This window comes from Oncorhynchus masou, unplaced genomic scaffold (assembly GCF_036934945.1).
Source record: "Oncorhynchus masou masou isolate Uvic2021 unplaced genomic scaffold, UVic_Omas_1.1 unplaced_scaffold_695, whole genome shotgun sequence".
Taxonomy (NCBI): domain Eukaryota; kingdom Metazoa; phylum Chordata; class Actinopteri; order Salmoniformes; family Salmonidae; genus Oncorhynchus; species Oncorhynchus masou.
The window spans coordinates 217,657-238,319 of NW_027013406.1; the positions used below are offsets into that span (position 1 = coordinate 217,657).

A 20,663-nucleotide genomic window follows, 5' to 3' on the forward strand; every position below is an offset into this window, starting at 1 on the left:
TCCCTCCTCTCCTAGTTCTCTTCCCTCCTCTGTCTGCTCCAGTTGGCTCTCAGATCCAGAGTCCAGACAAGTCACACCACATTGTCTTCACCACTTGCTCCTCAGCTATTAGTCTTCTTCAACATATTCAACCTCAAGCCAACCTGTAAAGAGGAAGAGAAAGTACTGATTGGATATCAAAGTAGTTATGATAGTATTTAGTCATTGGAAATGTACTATATAGGTAATATTGACTTATCTAAAAAAAAAACGTGTTTATTGTTGAATAATACATTTTACATCAAGTATTTTGTATGAAAAGGTAGGATCTGATTGTCTTGGTGTAACGTTGAAAAATAGCTGTCTTTCTCTGTTTTACCGAATAACTCCATAGATGCAGACCAATGGGACCTGACCTATGGTTCACTGTGTTCTCAAACACCATATTGTGTTGAGTAATAGAAACTTCTGGTAACATCTGGTACCGTTATTCAGAGACTACCACCTGAACTCTAAACTATTCCATGCTGGCATCATCAATTCAATAAAAGAATCCCCGAAAATCAGAATTCCATAATGTGGTTCGGGATTATGTCCACCTCATTCCTGATAGAAAGTTTCCCTTTGACTACAAAATATTTCAGAGCAGACATAGGTATGGTGATGGTATAACAGCTGTGGGAAATTCAATTATCTCTTGTAGCAGAAACCCATACACAAAATAAATCATGTTTTTTTTTCAGCAAATCGTTTATTTTCAGAAATTGAATTGGAACAAAATGACTTAACAGAACTACAGATTGTTTTGATTACACACATTAATTAACACCTGCCACAACAGTCCTAGAGAGATGGAACTACCTCTTAGATATCATACCACAACAGTCCTAGAGAGATGGAACTACCTCTTAGATATCATACCACAACAGTCCTAGAGAGATGAAACTACCTCTTAGATATCATACCACAACAGTCCTAGAGAGATGGAACTACCTCTTAGATATCATACCACAACAGTCCTAGAGAGATGGAACTACCTCTTAGATATCATACCACAACAGTCCTAGAGAGATGGAACTACCTCTTAGATATCATACCACAACAGTCCTAGAGAGATGGAACTACCTCTTAGATATCATACCACAACAGTCCTAGAGAGATGGAACTACCTCTTAGATATCATACCACAACAGTCCTAGAGAGATGGAACTACCTCTTAGATATCATACCACAACAGTCCTAGAGAGATGGAACTACCTCTTAGATATCATACCACAACAGTCCTAGAGAGATGGAACTACCTCTTAGATATCATAACAAGTCCTAGAGAGATGGAACTACCTCTTAGATATCATAACAACAGTCCTAGAGAGATGGAACTACCTCTTAGATATCATACCACAACAGTCCTAGAGAGATGGAACTACCTCTTAGATATCATACCACAACAGTCCTAGAGAGATGGAACTACCTCTTAGATATCATACCACAACAGTCCTAGAGAGATGGAACTACCTCTTAGATATCATACCACAACAGTCCTAGAGAGATGGAACTACCTCTTAGATATCATACCACAACAGTCCTAGAGAGATGGAACTACCTCTTAGATATCATACCACAACAGTCCTAGAGAGATGGAACTACCTCTTAGATATCATACCACAACAGTCCTAGAGAGATGGAACTACCTCTTAGATATCATACCACAACAGTCCTAGAGAGATGGAACTACCTCTTAGATATCATACCACAACAGTCCTAGAGAGATGGAACTACCTCTTAGATGAATTTAGCCAGAGACGAAAAACAAACAAACAAACAAACGAGTTGTAACTGGAAAACTTCGTAACCAAAGGCAGAAGGTTGTTCAAGCCGTCTCAAACATCTTCCTGTCTGGAACTCCAGGAACATCTACTCCTTATGAGTCTCAAACAACTTCCTGTCTGGAACTCCAGGAACATCTACTCCTTATGAGTCTCAAACAACTTCCTGTCTGGAACTCCAGGAACATCTACTCCTTAGTAGTCTCAAACATCTTCTTCCTGTCTGATTTGTCTTCGATGTTCTTACGCCAATCACCCACAGATTCTTTGTCCTGAGGTGGAAAGAGAAGCAGATCAAATATATTAGTCTACATTCTGTTGTGTTGGATCCATGTATGTTTGTTTCTTTATGCATTTGAGTAATACAACAATTAATCCCAAATAAAAACACAACGACTCAACATCATCCACAATAGAGTGCTGGGGTGAAATACAGTGTTTACACTATAGCAGTAGTTTCACCACTTGTTAATGTATCAGATTACACTCACATTATTTATCATATAACATTTGGTGTCAGCAGTGGGATCCTCTTGAACTCTCATACAACGAACTCAACTGATATAAAGTTATAGTATTTGGAAGCAACCCTACCTCCTCCTTGACCTCCTTCTTGACTTGCTTCAGGTTGGACCTCAGATCCATGGACACCTTGTGTTTGGAGCCCAGCAGAGCCTGGAGCATAGCATCAGCAGACATGCGTACTTTCTTCAGAACGGGCTTCTTGAACTTGCCCTTCAGGTCCTGTACTTTAATCTGCAGATCCTCAATCTGAACAGAGAGAGACAGAGACAGAGAGAGAGAGACAGGGAGAGAGACAGACAGAGAGAGACAGAGAGAGACAGAGAGAGAGACAGAGAGAGAGACAGAGAGAGACAGAGAGAGAGACAGAGAGACAGAGACAGAGAGAGACAGAGAGAGAGACAGAGACAGAGAGAGACAGAGACAGAGACAGAGAGACACAGAGAGAGAGAGACAGAGAGAGACAGAGAGAGACAGAGAGAGAGAGACAGAGAGAGAGAGAGAGACAGAGAGAGAGAGAGAGAGACAGACTAAACACACTACACGCACACCACATGTCAGATATAACCCCACCTCTTTATCATTACAGATCAGATATAACCCCACCTCTTTATCATTACAGGTCAGATATAACCCCACCTCTTTATCATTACAGATCAGATATAACCCCACCTCTTTATCATTACAGATCAGATATAACCCCACCTCTTTATCAATACAGTATATCAGATATAACCCCACCTCTTTATCATTACAGATCAGATATAACCCCACCTCTTTATCACTACAGATCAGATATAACCCCACCTCTTTATCATTACAGATCAGATATAACCCCACCTCTTTATCATTACAGATCAGATATAACCCCACCTCTTTATCACTACAGATCAGATATAACCCCACCTCTTTATCAATACAGTATATCAGATATAACCCCACCTCTTTATCATTACAGTATATCAGATATAACCCCACCTCTTGGTCACTACAGATCAGATATAACCCCACCTCTTTATCATTACAGATCAGATATAACCCCACCTCTTTATCATTACAGATCAGATATAACCCCACCTCTTTATCATTACAGTATATCAGATATAACCCCACCTCTTTATCATTACAGATCAGATATAACCCCACCTCTTTATCATTACAGATCAGATATAACCCCACCTCTTTATCATTACAGATCAGATATAACCCCACCTCTTTATCATTACAGATCAGATATAACCCCACCTCTTTATCATTACAGTATATCAGATATAACCCCACCTCTTTATCATTACAGATCAGATATAACCCCACCTCTTTATCATTACAGATCAGATATAACCCCACCTCTTTATCATTACAGATCAGATATAACCCCACCTCTTTATCAATACAGTATATCAGATATAACCCCACCTCTTTATCATTACAGTATATCAGATATAACCCCACCTCTTTATCATTACAGTATATCAGATATAACCCCACCTCTTTATCATTACAGATCAGATATAACCCCACCTCTTTATCATTACAGATCAGATATAACCCCACCTCTTTATCATTACAGTATATCAGATATAACCCCACCTCTTTATCACTACAGATCAGATATAACCCCACCTCTTTATCATTACAGATCAGATATAACCCCACCTCTTTATCATTACAGATCAGATATAACCCCACCTCTTTATCACTACAGATCAGATATAACCCCACCTCTTTATCATTACAGATCAGATATAACCCCACCTCTTTATCATTACAGTATATCAGATATAACCCCACCTCTTTATCACTACAGATCAGATATAACCCCACCTCTTTATCATTACAGTATATCAGATATAACCCCACCTCTTTATCACTACAGATCAGATATAACCCCACCTCTTTATCAATACAGATCAGATATAACCCCACCTCTTTATCAATACAGTATATCAGATATAGCCCCACCTCTTTATCATTACAGATCAGATATAACCCCACCTCTTTATCATTACAGTATATCAGATATAACCCCACCTCTTTATCATTACAGATCAGATATAACCCCACCTCTTTATCATTACAGTATATCAGATATAACCCCACCTCTTTATCACTACAGATCAGATATAACCCCACCTCTTTATCAATACAGATCAGATATAACCCCACCTCTTTATCAATACAGTATATCAGATATAGCCCCACCTCTTTATCATTACAGATCAGATATAACCCCACCTCTTTATCATTACAGATCAGATATAACCCCACCTCTTTATCACTACAGATCAGATATAACCCCACCTCTTTATCAATACAGTATATCAGATATAACCCCACCTCTTTATCATTACAGATCAGATATAACCCCACCTCTTTATCAATACAGATCAGACATAACCCCACCTCTTTATCATTACAGATCAGATATAACCCCACCTCTTTATCATTACAGATCAGATATAACCCCACCTCTTCATCATTACAGTATATCAGATATAACCCCACCTCTTTATCATTACAGATCAGATATAACCCCACCTCTTTATCATTACAGATCAGATATAACCCCACCTCTTTATCATTACAGATCAGATATAACCCCACCTCTTTATCATTACAGATCAGATATAACCCCACCTCTTCATCATTACAGTATATCAGATATAACCCCACCTCTTTATCATTACAGATCAGATATAACCCCACCTCTTTATCATTACAGATCAGATATAACCCCACCTCTTTATCACTACAGATCAGATATAACCCCACCTCTTTATCACTACAGATCAGATATAACCCCACCTCTTTATCATTACAGATCAGATACAACCCCACCTCTTTATCATTATAGATCATATATAACCCCACCTCTTTATCATTACAGATCAGATATAACCCCACCTCTTTATCACTACAGATCAGATATAACCCCACCTCTTTATCACTACAGATCAGATATAACCCCACCTCTTTATCATTACAGATCAGATATAACCCCACCTCTTTATCACTACAGATCAGATATAACCCCACCTCTTTATCAATACAGTATATCAGATATAACCCCACCTCTTTATCATTACAGATCAGATATAACCCCACCTCTTTATCATTACAGATCAGATATAACCCCACCTCTTTATCATTACAGATCAGATATAACCCCACCTCTTTATCATTACAGATCAGATATAACCCCACCTCTTTATCACCACAGATCAGATATAACCCCACCTCTTTATCACCACAGATCAGATATAACCCCACCTCTTTATCAATACAGATCAGATATAACCCCACCTCTTTATCATTACAGATCATATATAACCCCACCTCTTTATCAATACAGTATATCAGATATAACCCCACCTCTTTATCACTACAGATCAGATATAACCCCACCTCTTTATGAATTACAGATCAGATATAGCCCCACCTCTTTATCATTACAGATCAGATATAACCCCACCTCTTTATCATTACAGATCAGATATAACCCCACCTCTTTATCATTACAGATCAGATATAACCCCACCTCTTTATCATTACAGATCAGACATAACCCCACCTCTTTATCATTACAGATCAGATATAACCCCACCTCTTTATCACTACAGATCAGATATAACCCCACCTCTTTATCATTACAGATCAGATATAACCCCACCTCTTTATCAATACAGATCAGATATAACCCCACCTCTTTATCAATACAGATCAGATATAACCCCACCTCTTTATCACTACAGATCAGATATAACCCCACCTCTTTATCATTACAGATCAGATATAACCCCACCTCTTTGTCACTTTTGCCAACTTTGCTGCCCAGGTCGTATCTCTCCTCATCAATCACATCAATCTTCTGATGCATCTTCTTACACAGGTCCTGTTCAGAGACAATCACAGCGACTCATAACACGAGACAGACAGCCAATGTGTTACATTACAAACATTGTTGTTAAAAGGGATATTACTCGTGTAAAATGCAATCCAATTGTACTGTTATATTGTGAAAGGAAACGATAACAACTTCAACTGGCATTAACACAGACAGCCCATTTCTGATATTTTTTCTACAAATTGGTCTGTTGACCAATCACATCAGGTCTTTTCATATCAAATATTTTTCAGAGCTGATTGGTCAACAGAACAATTCATGAATAAAATGATGAGAATTGGGCTGCCTGTCTCAACGCAGCCAATGTTTAATTTTACTAGGCAAGTCAGTTAAGCACAAATTCTTATTTTCAATGACGGCCTAGGAACAGTGGGTTAACTGCCTGTTCAGGGACATAACGACAGATTTGTACCTTGTCAGCTCGGGGATTCGAACTTGCAACCTTCCGGTTACTAGTCCAACGCTCTAACCACTAGGCTACCCTGCCGCCCCTCCACTCTAACCACTAGGCTACCCTGCCGCCCCTCCACTCTAACCACTAGGCTACCCTGCCGCCCCTCCACTCTAACCACTAGGCTACCCTGCCGCCCCTCCACTCTAACCACTAGGCTACCCTGCCGCCCCTCCACTCTAACCACTAGGCTACCCTGCCGCCCCTCCACTCTAACCACTAGGCTACCCTGCCGCCCCTCCACTCTAACCACTAGGCTACCCTGCCGCCCCTCCACTCTAACCACTAGGCTACCCTGCCGCCCCTCCACTCTAACCACTAGGCTACCCTGCCGCCCCTCCACTCTAACCACTAGGCTACCCTGCCGCCCCGTGATACCTGGAGTTCTGCAATGGATCCTGTGAGCTGCAGAGGAGTGATATTTTCACTCATGTACTGCTTCCTGTCCTCTAAAGACTGGGCTTCCTCTTCCGCTATCAGTTCCTGGGCGATCTGGAGCATCAGGCTCTGGGGGACAGCAACAACACAGCAACTTTTTTTTTGTTTGTTTACATGCTTGAAAGATGAATTATCTGAAGCATTTTACAGACATTTACATGACATTTATATTTCTATTGGAGTGTTGATCTAGTTACGGTAGAAGGTTTGAATCCTAAGAAACCTGCCTACACATAGCTGGAAGTACCATACCAACATAGTTACTGTAGTAGGTCAAAGCTGTGGTGTTGGAAAACCTTGGTAGAGCATGGGTGGAGTAGGCATTGTGGTGTTGGAAAACCTTGGTAGAGCCTGGGTGGAATAGGCATTGTGGTGTTGGAAAACCTTGGTAGAGCCTGGGTGGAGTAGGCATTGTGGTGATGGAAAACCTTGGTAGAGCATGGGTGGATTAGGCATTGTGGTGTTGGAAAACCTTGGTAGAGCATGGGTGGAATAGGCATTGTGGTGTTGGAAAACCTTGGTAGAGCCTGGGTGGAGTAGGCATTGTGGTGTTGGAAAACCTTGGTAGAGCCTGGGTGGAATAGGCATTGTGGTGTTGGAAAACCTTGGTAGAGCATGGGTGGAATAGGCATTGTGGTGTTGGAAAACCTTGGTAGAGCATGGGTGGATTAGGCATTGTGGTGTTGGAAAACCTTGGTAGAGCATGGGTGGAATAGGCATTGTGGTGTTGGAAAACCTTGGTAGAGCATGGGTGGATTAGGCATTGTGGTGTTGGAAAACCTTGGTAGAGCATGGGTGGATTAGGCATTGTGGTGTTGGAAAACCTTGGTAGAGCATGGGTGGAATAGGCATTGTGGTGTTGGAAAACCTTGGTAGAGCCTGGTTGGAAAACCTTGGTAGAGCCTGGGTGGAATAGGCATTGTGGTGTTGGAAAACCTTGGTAGAGCATGGATGGAATAGGCATTGTGGTGTTGGAAAACCTTGGTAGTGCTCATGTGAATCACTGTTTTTCAGCTTCAGACCAATACCTATTCTCACTTCAAATGTAGTTATTTTTTTGTTTTTAAAATAGTCAAGTCTTACTAAGGGAAAGGCCTCAAAGCAGTGATTATATTTTATATTTTTGATTTGTTAATATAACATTTGTTATCAAAAAGTGGTTGGATTGTTTGTAAAAAAAATTGTACAAATCACAAGTGGTATTTTTGTCATAATGTTTAAGAGGTAAGAGATCTCTAAGCTGTTTATATAAGATCTCTGTTGAGTCACTAACTGGATAGAATCTTAGAGTGGTCATGAAGAGTTCATGAAGAGGTCATGGAATTTGCCATTGGTTACCTTCAGATGATGCTTGCGGCTCGATGACATCTTTTTCCTGTCAGAAAGAGTGAGTACAATTAATGTCATTCTCTTGTTGTTCAGGAACAGATAATTTTGTTCCATTTTGTAAAAGAAATACAATTCTGGATATATGCAAAAAAATATTCTGTAAACTTTTTCCTAATGTTGAAATCCACTTTTACTCACTCAGACATGATGTCTGTTTGGTCTTTTCACCGTTCTGAGGAAGATGTAAAAAACACTACAGTTAAATTATATTCTGCTGGTTTTAAACAATGAATTCCATCCAATGAAAAACAACAGGCAGCCATGTTCCAAGAAAGATCCCCTATCACTTTCCTTGTTCCTTTACAACCATTTTTTATTTTTTATTTTACCTTTATTTAACTAGGCAAGTCAGTTAAGAACAAACTCTTATTTTCAATGACAGCCTAGGAACAGTGCCTTGTTCAGGGGCAGAATGACAAATTTGTACCTTGTCAGTTAGGGGGTTTGAACTAGCAACCTTACGGTTACTAATCCAACGCTCTAACCACTAGGCTACCCTGCCGCCCATCATCAAATCAAATCAAATCAAATGTATTTATATAGCCCTTCGTACATCAGCTGATATCTCAAAGTGCTGTACAGAAACCCAGCCTAAAACCCCAAACAGCAAGCAATGCAGGTGTAGAAGCACGGTGGCTAGGAAAAACTCCCTAGAAAGGCCAAAACCTAGGAAGAAACCTAGAGAGGAACCAGGCTATGTGGGGTGGCCAGTCCTAGTCTCAAATGATCCTAATCCAGCTTTCTCCTCCAAACGCCAGAGTGGTGGATCGGATTACTATCGCTGCGTTTACACATGCAGCCCAATTCTGATCCTTTTCCCCCACTTATTGATCTTTTGACCAATCAGATCAACTCTTTAAACCAATCAGATCAACTCTTTAGCCAATAGTTAGGCAAAAGCCCAGAATTGTTCTGCCTGTGTAAAGGCAGCCATTGTGGCTGTTGTCTAATCCCCTCACTCCCCATGGTGGTGTGTTTAAAGCACTACACCAGTCCACAGTTTTGTGTGCATACTGCCACCTGGTGAGAAGTTTGTGAAAAGTCAACAAATCCAAGAATTTACCTTTATGCCTCCCATATGGCACCCTCTTCCCTATATAGTGCACTACTTAAGACCATAGTCCAATGGCACCCTATTCCCTATATAGTGCACTACTTTAGACCATAGTCCAATGGCACTCTATTCCCTTTATAGTGCACTACTTTAGACCATAGTCCAATGGCACCCTATTCCCTATATAGTGCACTACTTTAGACCATAGTCCAATGGCACCCTATTCCCTATATAGTGCACTACTTTAGACCATAGTCCAATGGCACTCTATTCCCTATATAGTGCACTACTTTAGACCATAGTCCAATGGCACCCTATTCCCTATATAGTGCACTACTTTAGACCATAGTCCAATGGCACTCTATTCCCTTTATAGTGCACTACTTTAGACCATAGTCCAATGGCACCCTATTCCCTATATAGTGCACTACTTTAGACCATAGTCCAATGGCACCCTATTCCCTATATAGTGCACTACTTTAGACCATAGTCCAATGGTACTCTATTCCCTATATAGTGCACTACTTTAGACCATAGTCCAATGGCACCCTATTCCCTATATAGTGCACTACTTTAGACCATAGTCCAATGGCACTCTATTCCCTATATAGTGCACTACTTTTGACCAGAGTCCAATGGCATTCTATTCCCTATATAGTGCACTACTTTAGACCAGAGTCCAATGGCACTCTATTCCCTATATAGTGCACTACTTTAGACCAGAGTCCAATGGCACCCCATTCCCTATATAGCGCACTACTTTAGACCAGAGTCCAATGGCACTCCATTCCCTATATAGTGCACTACTTTAGACCAGAGTCCAATGGCACCCCATTCCCTATATAGCGCACTACTTTAGACCAGAGTCCAATGGCACTCTATTCCCTATATAGTGCACTACTTTAGACCAGAGTCCAATGGCACCCCATTCCCTATATAGCGCACTACTTTAGACCAGAGTCCAATGACACTCCATTCCCTATATAGTGCACTACTTTAGACCAGAGTCCAATGGCACCCCATTCCCTATATAGCGCACTACTTTAGACCAGAGTCCAATGGCACTCTATTCCCTATATAGTGCACTACTTTAGACCAGAGTCCAATGGCACCCCATTCCCTATATAGCGCACTACTTTAGACCATAGTCCAATGGCACCCTCTTCCCTATATAGTGCACTACTTTTGACCAGAGTCCAATGGCACTCTATTCCCTATATAGTGCACTACGTTTGACCAGAGTCCAATGGCACCCTATTCCCTATATAGTGCACTACTTTTGACCAGAGTCCAATGGCACCCTATTCCCTATATAGTGCACTACTTTTGACCATAGTCCAAGGGCACCCTATTCCCTATATAGTGCACTGCTTTTTACCAGAGTCCAATGGCACCCTATTCCCTATATAGTGCACTACTTTTGACCAGGGCCTGTGCACTATATAGGGAATAGGCTGCCATTTGAGTTTTCTGTCAGGTTTCAGATCTCAATTACACAATAAGAGAGAGTACTAAAAACAGCCTCCATAAAATCTATCAACAGCCAACTATTAAAGACATGACATGACCGCTTGTGGTGAATCTACTGAGTCACTAGACTACATTAGATTCAGTTCTAGATGATCAATCAACCCAACAAGCAAAACAGCCTTTACAAATGACTAAAGCTAGTCTCCACAACATGAGAGCCTGGTTCAAAGTGTGTTTCCACCATGCAGTAGCATGACTCAACTGAGCACAACGTGATGATCAGAGGCAATATAGCATGTAGACATCCTTCTCTTGGTCAGGGAGCATTCTTCCCTTTGTCCGGGAGCATTCTTCCCTTGGTCAGGGAGCATTCTTCCCTTGGTCAGGGAGCATTCTTCCCTTGGTCCGGGAGAATTCTTCCCTTGGTCAGGGAGCATTCTTCCCTTGGTCAGGGAGCATCCTTCCCTTGGTCCGGGAGCATTCTTCCCTTGGTCAGGGAGCATTCTTCCCTTTCTTCCCTTGGTCAGGGAGCATTCTTCTCATGGTCAGGGAGCATTCTTCCCTTGGTCCGGGAGCATTCTTCCCTTGGTCCGGGAGCATTCTTCCCATGGTCCGGGAGCATTCTTCCCATGGTCCGGGAGCATTCTTCCCTTGGTTTATTTTTTATTTTATTTTATTTAACCTTTATTTAATTAGGCAAGTCAGTTAAGAACAAATTCTTATTTACAATGAAGGCCTACCCCGGTCAAACCCGGACAGCGCTGGGCCAATTGTGTGGCGCCCTGCGGAATGGTTCTGACTTAGAATATGTGGACAACTATAAATACCTAGGTGTCTGGCTAGACTGTAAACTCTCCTTCCAGACTCACATTAAGCATCTCCAATCCAAAGTTAAGTTTAGTATCGGCTTCCTATTTCGCAACAAAGCCTCCTTCACTCATGCTGCCAAACATATCCTCGTAAAACTGACCATCCTACCGATCCTCGACTTCGGCGCTGTCATTTACAAAATAGCCTCCAACACTCTACTCAGCAAATTGGATGCAGTCTATCATAGTGCCATCCGTTTTGTCTTTGTTAGGTATAGCTAATCTCAGCTCACTGGTCACCATAGCAACACCCACCCGTAGCACACGCTCCAGCAGGTATATTTCACTGGTCATCCACAAAGCCCACACCTCCCTTGGCCGCCTTTCCTTACAGTTCTCTGCTGCCAATGACTGGAACGAATTGCAAAAATCACTGAAGTTGGAGACTTATTTCTCCCTCACTAACTTTAAGCGTCAGCTGTCAGAGCAGCTTACCGATCACTGTACCTGTACACAGCCCATCTGTAAATAGCCCATCCAACCAACTACCTACCTCATCCCCATATTTATCATCCCCTACCTCATCCCCATATTTATCATCCCCTACCTCATCCCCATATTTATCATCCCCTACCTCATCCCCATATTTATCATCCCCTACCTCATCCCCATATTTATCATCCCCTACCTCACCCTCATATTTATCATCCCCCACCTCATCCTCATATTTATCATCCCCTACCTCACCCTCATATTTATCATCCCCTACCTCATCCCCATATTTATCATCCCCTACCTCATCCCCATATTTATCATCCCCTACCTCATCCCCATATTTATCATCCCCTACCTCATCCCCATATTTATCATCCCCTACCTCACCCTCATATTTATCATCCCCTACCTCATCCCCATATTTATCATCCCCTACCTCATCCCCATATTTATCATCCCCTACCTCATCCCCATATTTATCATCCCCTACCTCATCCCCATATTTATCATCCCCTACCTCATCCCCATATTATCATCCCCTATCTCATCCCCATATTTATCATCCCCTACCTCATCCCCATATTTATCATCCCCTACCTCATCCCCATATTTATCATCCCCTACCTCATCCCCATATGTATCATCCCCTACCTCATCCCCATATTTATCATCCCCTACCTCATCCCCATATTTATCATCCCCTACCTCATCCCCATATTTATCATCCCCTACCTCACCCTCATATTTATCATCCCCTACCTCATCCCCATATTTATCATCCCCTACCTCATCCCCATATGTATCATCCCCTACCTCATCCCCATATTTATCATCCCCTACCTCACCCCCATATTTATCATCCCCTACCTCACCCTCATATTTATCATCCCCTACCTCATCCCCATATTTATCATCCCCTACCTCATCCCCATATTTATCATCCCCTACCTCATCCCCATATTTATCATCCCCTACCTCATCCCCATATTTATCATCCCCTACCTCATCCCCATATTTATCATCCCCTACCTCATCCCCATATTTATTTTCTGCTCTTTTGCACACCAGTATTTCTACTTGCACATCGTCATCTGCACATATATCACTCCAGTGTAAATTGCTAAATTGTAATTACTTCGCCACTATTGGCCTATTTATTTGCCTTACCTCCTTACTTCATTTGCACACACTGTATACAGATTTTTCTATTGTGTTATTGACTGTACGTTTGTTTATCCCATGTGTCACTCTGTGATTGTTGTTTTTGTCGCACCTGGTTAAATAAAAGTGGAAAGATATATATGTTTTTTTAACTCCCAATCACTGCCAGTTGTGATACAGCCAGGAAGAGTCTATGCCTCCCTCAGGGACCACAAAGTCTTCATCATCATCATCATCATCAACAAGTATAACATAAAGCAAAATGGTTGGACATAAAGTATCCAATGTGTTACGTCACTGAAATAAAGTATTTTCTATTCAAATTGTACATCTACGTTTTCTATCATTTTTCTGTCAACTGGCATACATGAAAACACTGAAAGAGACACAGGGAATGAGACGAGCGGCTAAGTTTAGCCATACGTCTCCTGACTGACATTAAGGTCTGATACTGTGTGAGGTATCAGCGGTTCTCACCACGACTTGGCTGTTACAGACAGAAACAAACAACCTTCAGCCAGGACACGGTCCCAAGTGCCTAAGATTGTTCCTAAAGGTCTTCAACTTCAAAGAGGAAATTAATGTTCCTATTCACTGTAATGCTTGGATTATTACTGAGTATTATTGACTATTACTGACTATCACTGAGTATCACAGAGTATCAAAGCGTATCACAGAGTATCACTGAGTATCACTGGGTATTACTGACTATCACTGAGTTTCACTGAGTATCACTGAGTATCACTGGGTATTACTGACTATCACTGAGTTTCACTGAGTATCACTGAGTATCACTGAGTACTACTGACTATCACTGAGTATCACTGAGTATCACTGAGTATCACTGAGTATTACTGACTATTACTGATTATTACTGATTATTACCGAATATTACCGACTATTACCGACTATTACTGAGTATCACTGAGTATCACTGACTATTACTGAGTATCACTGACTATCACTGACTATTACTGACTATTACTGATTATTACCGAGTATTACTGAGTATTACCGAGTTTTGCAGAGTATTACTCTATAGACGCTGTCACATTCTCACTGTTTTGTGATCATAAGAATAAAATAGAAAATACATGTAATTTAAATAGATCACTAAACAATGGATATGAATTGTTTTAAACGTATAGTGAAACACCAGCAATATGAAGCCAGAACCACAGATAGCCTACATATGTTAGTGAACCACAATCTATTTTCTAATCAAACATATCAACATAGACAATATGTCTTACAGGGCCCCTATTTAAAACACACCCCCTGGGGTATAACTTTATAGGCTTGAGTGTCGGTGTTGATGAGGTCTTTGGCCCCAGTTGGTGGACGGAGCCAGAGGCAGGTGGGATGGTAGCATCCTCAGATTGTAAATGAATCATGTCTGCAGGACATGTGGTGTCACCTCAGTGAGATAAACCAGCCTAAAGGAAAACTATCCCATGAATCTAGTCTGATTCAGGGATATGCTGTCTGTCATTAATATGGACCTAGTCTGATTCAGGGATAGGCTGTCTGTCATTAATATGGATCTAGTCTGATTCAGGGATAGGCTGTCTGTCATTAATATGGATCTAGTCTGATTCAGGGATTGGCTGTCTGTCATTAATATGGATCTAGTCTGATTCAGGGATAGGCTGTCTGTCATTAATATGGATCTAGTCTGATTCAGGGATAGGCTGTCTGTCATTAATATGGATCTAGTCTGATTCAGGGATAGGCTGTCTGTCATTAATATGGATCTAGTCTGATTCAGGGATAGGCTGCCTGTCATTAATATGGATCTAGTCTGATTCAGGGATAGGCTGTCTGTCATTAATATGGATCTAGTCTGATTCAGGGATAGGCTGTCTGTCATTAATATGGATCTAGTCTGATTCAGGGATAGGCTGTCTGTATCATCTGTCATTAATATGGATCTAGTCTGATTCAGGGATAGGCTGTCTGTCATTAAAATGGATCTAGTCTGATTCAGGGATAGGCTGTCTGTCATTAATATGGACCTAGTCTGATTCAGGGATAGGCTGTCTGTCATTAATATGGATCTAGTCTGATTCAGGGATAGGCTGTCTGTCATTAATATGGATCTAGTCTGATTCAGGGATAGGCTGTCTGTCATTAATATGGATCTAGTCTGATTCAGGGATAGGCTGTCTGTCATTAATATGGATCTAGTCTGATTCAGGGATAGGCTGTCTGTCATTAATATGGACCTAGTCTGATTCAGGGATAGGCTGTCTGTCATTAATATGGATCTAGTCTGATTCAGGGATAGGCTGTCTGTCATTAATATGGATCTGGTCTGATTCAGGGATAGGCTGTCTGTATCATCTGTCATTAATATGGATCTAGTCTGATTCAGGGATAGGCTGTCTGTCATTAATATGGACTAGTCTGATTCAGGGATAGGCTGTCTGTCATTAATATGGATCTAGTCTGATTCAGGGATAGGCTGTCTGTATCGCCTGTCATTAATATGGATCTAGTTTGATTCAGGGATAGGCTGTCTGTCATTAATATGGATCTAGTCTGATTCAGGGATAGGCTGTCTGTCATTAATATGGATCTAGTCTGATTCAGGGATAGGCTGTCTGTCATTAATATGGATCTAGTCTTATTCAGGGATAGGCTGTCTGTATCGCCTGTCATTAATATGGATCTAGTTTGATTCAGGGATAGGCTGTCTGTCATTAATATGGATCTAGTCTGATTCAGGGATAGGCTGTCTGTCATTAATATGGATCTAGTCTGATTCAGGGATAGGCTGTCTGTCATTAATATGGATCTAGTCTTATTCAGGGATAGGCTGTCTGTCATTAATATGGATCTAGTTTGATTCAGGGATAGGCTGTCTGTCATTAATATGGATCTAGTCTGATTCAGGGATAGGCTGTCTGTCATTAATATGGATCTAGTCTGATTCAGGGATAGGCTGTCTGTATCGTCTGTCTTTAATATGGATCTAGTCTGATTCAGGGATAGGCTGTCTGTATCGTCTGTCATTAATATGGATCTAGTCTGATTCAGGGATAGGCTGTCTGTCATTAATATGGATCTAGTCTGATTCAGGGATAGGCTGTCTGTATCGTCTGTCATTAATATGGATCTAGTTTGATTCAGGGATAGGCTGTCTGTCATTAATATGGATCTAGTCTGATTCAGGGATAGGCTGTCTGTCATTAATATGGATCTAGTCTGATTCAGGGATAGGCTGTCTGTATCGTCTGTCATTAATATGGATCTAGTTTGATTCAGGGATAGGCTGTCTGTCATTAATATGGATCTAGTCTGATTCAGGGATTGGCTGTCTGTCATTAATATGGATCTAGTCTGATTCAGGGATAGGCTGTCTGTCATTAATATGGATCTAGTCTGATTCAGGGATAGGCTGCCTGTATCATCTGTCATTAATATGGATCTAGTCTGATTCAGGGATAGGCTGTCTGTCATTAATATGGATCTAGTCTGATTCAGGGATAGGCTGTCTGTCATTAATATGGATCTAGTCTGATTCAGGGATAGGCTGCCTGTATCATCTGTCATTAATATGGATCTAGTCTGATTCAGGGATAGGCTGTCTGTATCGTCTGTCATTAATATGGATCTAGTCTGATTCAGGGATAGGCTGTCTGTCATTAATATGGATCTAGTCTGATTCAGGAATAGGCTGTCTGTCATTAATATGGATCTAGTCTGATTCAGGGATAGGCTGTCTGTCATTAATATGGATCTAGTCTGATTCAGGGATAGGCTGTCTGTCATTAATATGGATCTAGTCTGATTCAGTGATAGGCTGTCTGTATCGTCTGTCATTAATATGGATCTAGTCTGATTCAGGGATAGGCTGTCTGTCATTAATATGGATCTAGTCTGATTCAGTGATAGGCTGTCTGTATCGTCTGTCATTAATATGGATCTAGTCTGATTCAGGGATAGGCTGTCTGTCATTAATATGGATCTAGTCTGATTCAGGGATAGGCTGTCTGTATCATCTGTCATTAATATGGATCTAGTCTGATTCAGGGATAGGCTGTCTGTATCATCTGTCATTAGTACAGTGATTTGTCGTTATGATCAGAATATGTTCCCACTTTGAAATGCTTTTTCCTAATTGACTTTTGACATTTGGGGAATTTGGTTCACTGTGACATCTCAGATATAATTGTAAACACTAAGAGGATATTTAAATGTCTGTGAGGTTCCCATCCGTCATTGTCATTATTAATCATAAAAGATGGCGTGCCTTTGAAATGCCTATAACCTTGAATAATGCATGGGTCCACATCCTGCTTCACGTACACTAAGATACACAAAACACTGTGAACTCACAACTTCAGACCCAAACCCTTTCTGACAGTGAATGAATGCATTGTATTATGACATCACTGTCTGATCTCTTGTTGGATTCATACACTTCACACATGAATATGAACATTCCCCAACACACAGTTAACCAATTAACCAATCAGATACATTATGAGGTAGAGAGTGGAAAATACCTTGATGAAGGAATCGGCCATAACGTATTGGTATTTAACAATTAAATGTAGATTTTTCTAATCAAGCGTCCATTGTGCTACTAACAGTAGCTCTAACAGCAACAACTGACAGAAACCCAGGACTCCATGAGTTCAGGTGACCACAGCTCATTCCTCATGTTATCACCTCGTCATGACCAAACACAGAAACACAGAAACCCAGGACTTCATCAGTCCAGGTGACCACAGCTCATTCCTCATGTTATCACCTCGTCAAGACCAAAACCACCAAACACAGAAACCCAGGACTCCATCAGTCCAGGTGACCACAGCTCATTCCTCATGTTATCACCTCGTCATGACCAAAACCACCAAACACAGAAAACAGGTGTTCCAGACCAGAGAGGATCAAACAGAACAGAGAGGATCAGACAGACCAGAGAGGATCAGGCAGAACAGAGATGATCAGACAGAACAGAGAGGATCAGACAGACCAGAGAGGATCAGACAGATACCAATGATGATCAGACAGAACAGAGAGGATCAGACAGAACAGAGAGGATCAGACAGGCTCAGGCAGACCAGAGATGATCAGGCAGACCAGAGAGGATCAGACAGGATCAGACAGACCAGAGAGGATCAGACAGACCAGAGAGGATCAGACAGACCAGAGAGGATCAGACAGATACCAATGATGATCAGACAGAACAGAGAGGATCAGACAGAACAGAGAGGATCAGACAGACCAGAGAGGATCAGACAGACCAGAGAGGATCAGACAGACCAGAGAGGATCAGACAGACCAGAGAGGATCAGACAGAACAGAGAGGATCAGACAGACCAGAGAGGATCAGACAGACCAGAGAGGATCAGACAGATACCAATGATGATCAGACAGAACAGAGAGGATCAGACAGAACAGAGAGGATCAGACAGACCAGAGAGGATCAGACAGAACAGAGAGGATCAGACAGACCAGAGAGGATCAGACAGATACCAATGATGATCAGACAGAACAGAGAGGATCAGGCAGAACAGAGAGGATCAGACAGACCAGAGAGGATCAGACAGACCAGAGAGGATCAGACAGACCAGAGAGGATCAGACAGATACCAATGATGATCAGACAGAACAGAGAGGATCAGACAGAACAGAGAGGATCAGACAGACCAGAGAGGATCAGACAGACCAGAGAGGATCAGACAGAACAGAGAGGATCAGACAGACCAGAGAGGATCAGACAGACCAGAGAGGATCAGACAGACCAGAGAGGATCAGACAGATACCAATGATGATCAGACAGAACAGAGAGGATCAGACAGAACAGAGAGGATCAGACAGACCAGAGAGGATCAGACAGAACAGAGAGGATCAGACAGAACAGAGAGGATCAGACAGAACAGAGAGGATCAGACAGACCAGAGAGGATCAGACAGACCAGAGAGGATCAGACAGACCAGAGAGGCTCACCTATGAGTTAATCCGGCCAACAGGGCAGTAGTGGTACAGAACGTGGGACTGCAGTGGCAGAGAGGAGGGCTGCGGTGGGTGGCTGTAACGCAGCCCTGGACAGACGGTTGTTTTAATGCTGTCCAGTGATGGCTCAGCACTATCCTGCCTAACTCTTTATGGACTTGGAGACCAACCCAGACCAATGGGCCGACACTCTTCTGAAAGTCTCTCTCACCCCCCAGTGCCCCCACCCTGCCCCTCCACTCCCCAGTGCCCCCACCCTGCCCCTCCACTCCCCAGTGCCCCCACCCTGCCCCTCCACTACCCAGTGCCCCCACCCTGCCCCTCCACTCCCCAGTGCCCCCACCCTGCCCCTCCACTCCCCAGTGCCCCCACCCTGCCCCTCCACTACCCAGTGCCCCCACCCTGCCCCTCCACTCCCCAGTGCCCCCACCCTGCCCCTCCACTACCCAGTGCCCCCACCCTGCCCCTCCACTCCCCAGTGTCCCCACCCTGCCCCTCCACTACCCAGTGCCCCCACCCTGCCCCTCCACTCCCCAGTGCCCCCACCCTGCCCCTCCACTACCCAGTGCCCCCACCCTACCCCTCCACTACCCAGTGCCCCCACCCTGCCCCTTCCCTCCCCAGTGCCCCCACCCTGCCCCTCCACTACCCAGTGCCCCCACCCTGCCCCTCCACTACCCAGTGCCCCCACCCTGCCCCTCCACTACCCAGTGCCCCCACCCTGCCCCTCCACTCCCCAGTGCCCCCACCCTGCCCCTCCACTACCCAGTGCCCCCACCCTGCCCCTCCACTCCCCAGTGCCCCCACCCTGCCCCTCCACTACCCAGTGCCCCCACCCTGCCCCTCCACTACCCAGTGCCCCCACCCTGCCCCTCCACTCCCCAGTGCCCCCACCCTGCCCCTCCACTCCCCAGTGCCCCCACCCTGCCCCTCCCCTCCCCAGTGCCCCCACCCTGCCCCTCCCCTCCCCAGTGCCCCCACCCTGCCCCTCCACTCCCCAGTGCCCCCACCCTGCCCCTTCCCTCCCCAGTGCCCCCACCCTGCCCCTCCCCTCCCCAGTGCCCCAACACTGCCCCACAACCCTCCACTCCCCAGTGCCCCCACCCTGCCCCTTCCCTCCCCAGTGCCCCCACCCTGCCCCTTCACTCCCCAGTGCCCCAACACTGCCCCACAACCCTCCACTCCCTAGTGCCCCCCCC

At 43.2% G+C, this 20,663-nt stretch overlaps 1 protein-coding gene across 4 annotated transcripts; it reads right to left on the reverse strand.

Annotated features, from left to right (window-relative positions):
- Positions 1-726: 726 nt before the first annotated feature.
- LOC135536998 (troponin I, fast skeletal muscle-like) lies at positions 727-19,629 on the reverse strand. Of its 4 annotated transcripts, none has more exons than XR_010455107.1 (8): positions 19,459-19,629; positions 8,648-8,681; positions 8,459-8,495; positions 7,061-7,189; positions 6,130-6,219; positions 2,400-2,576; positions 1,363-2,077; positions 727-1,280 (listed from the first exon to the last, which is right to left on the reverse strand). XR_010455107.1 is itself a non-coding variant. In XM_064963209.1 (7 exons), the coding sequence occupies exons 2-7, from the start codon at positions 8,653-8,655 to the stop codon at positions 1,994-1,996; spliced, it is 525 nt and encodes a 174-aa protein (XP_064819281.1). In that variant the 5' UTR covers positions 8,656-8,681; positions 19,459-19,629; the 3' UTR covers positions 727-1,993. The 4 variants fall into 4 exon arrangements, 1 of the variants encoding a protein (XP_064819281.1); XR_010455105.1 differs by having other exon boundaries at positions 1,321-2,077; XR_010455106.1 differs by having other exon boundaries at positions 727-884; positions 929-2,077.
- Positions 19,630-20,663: the final 1,034 nt, after the last annotated feature.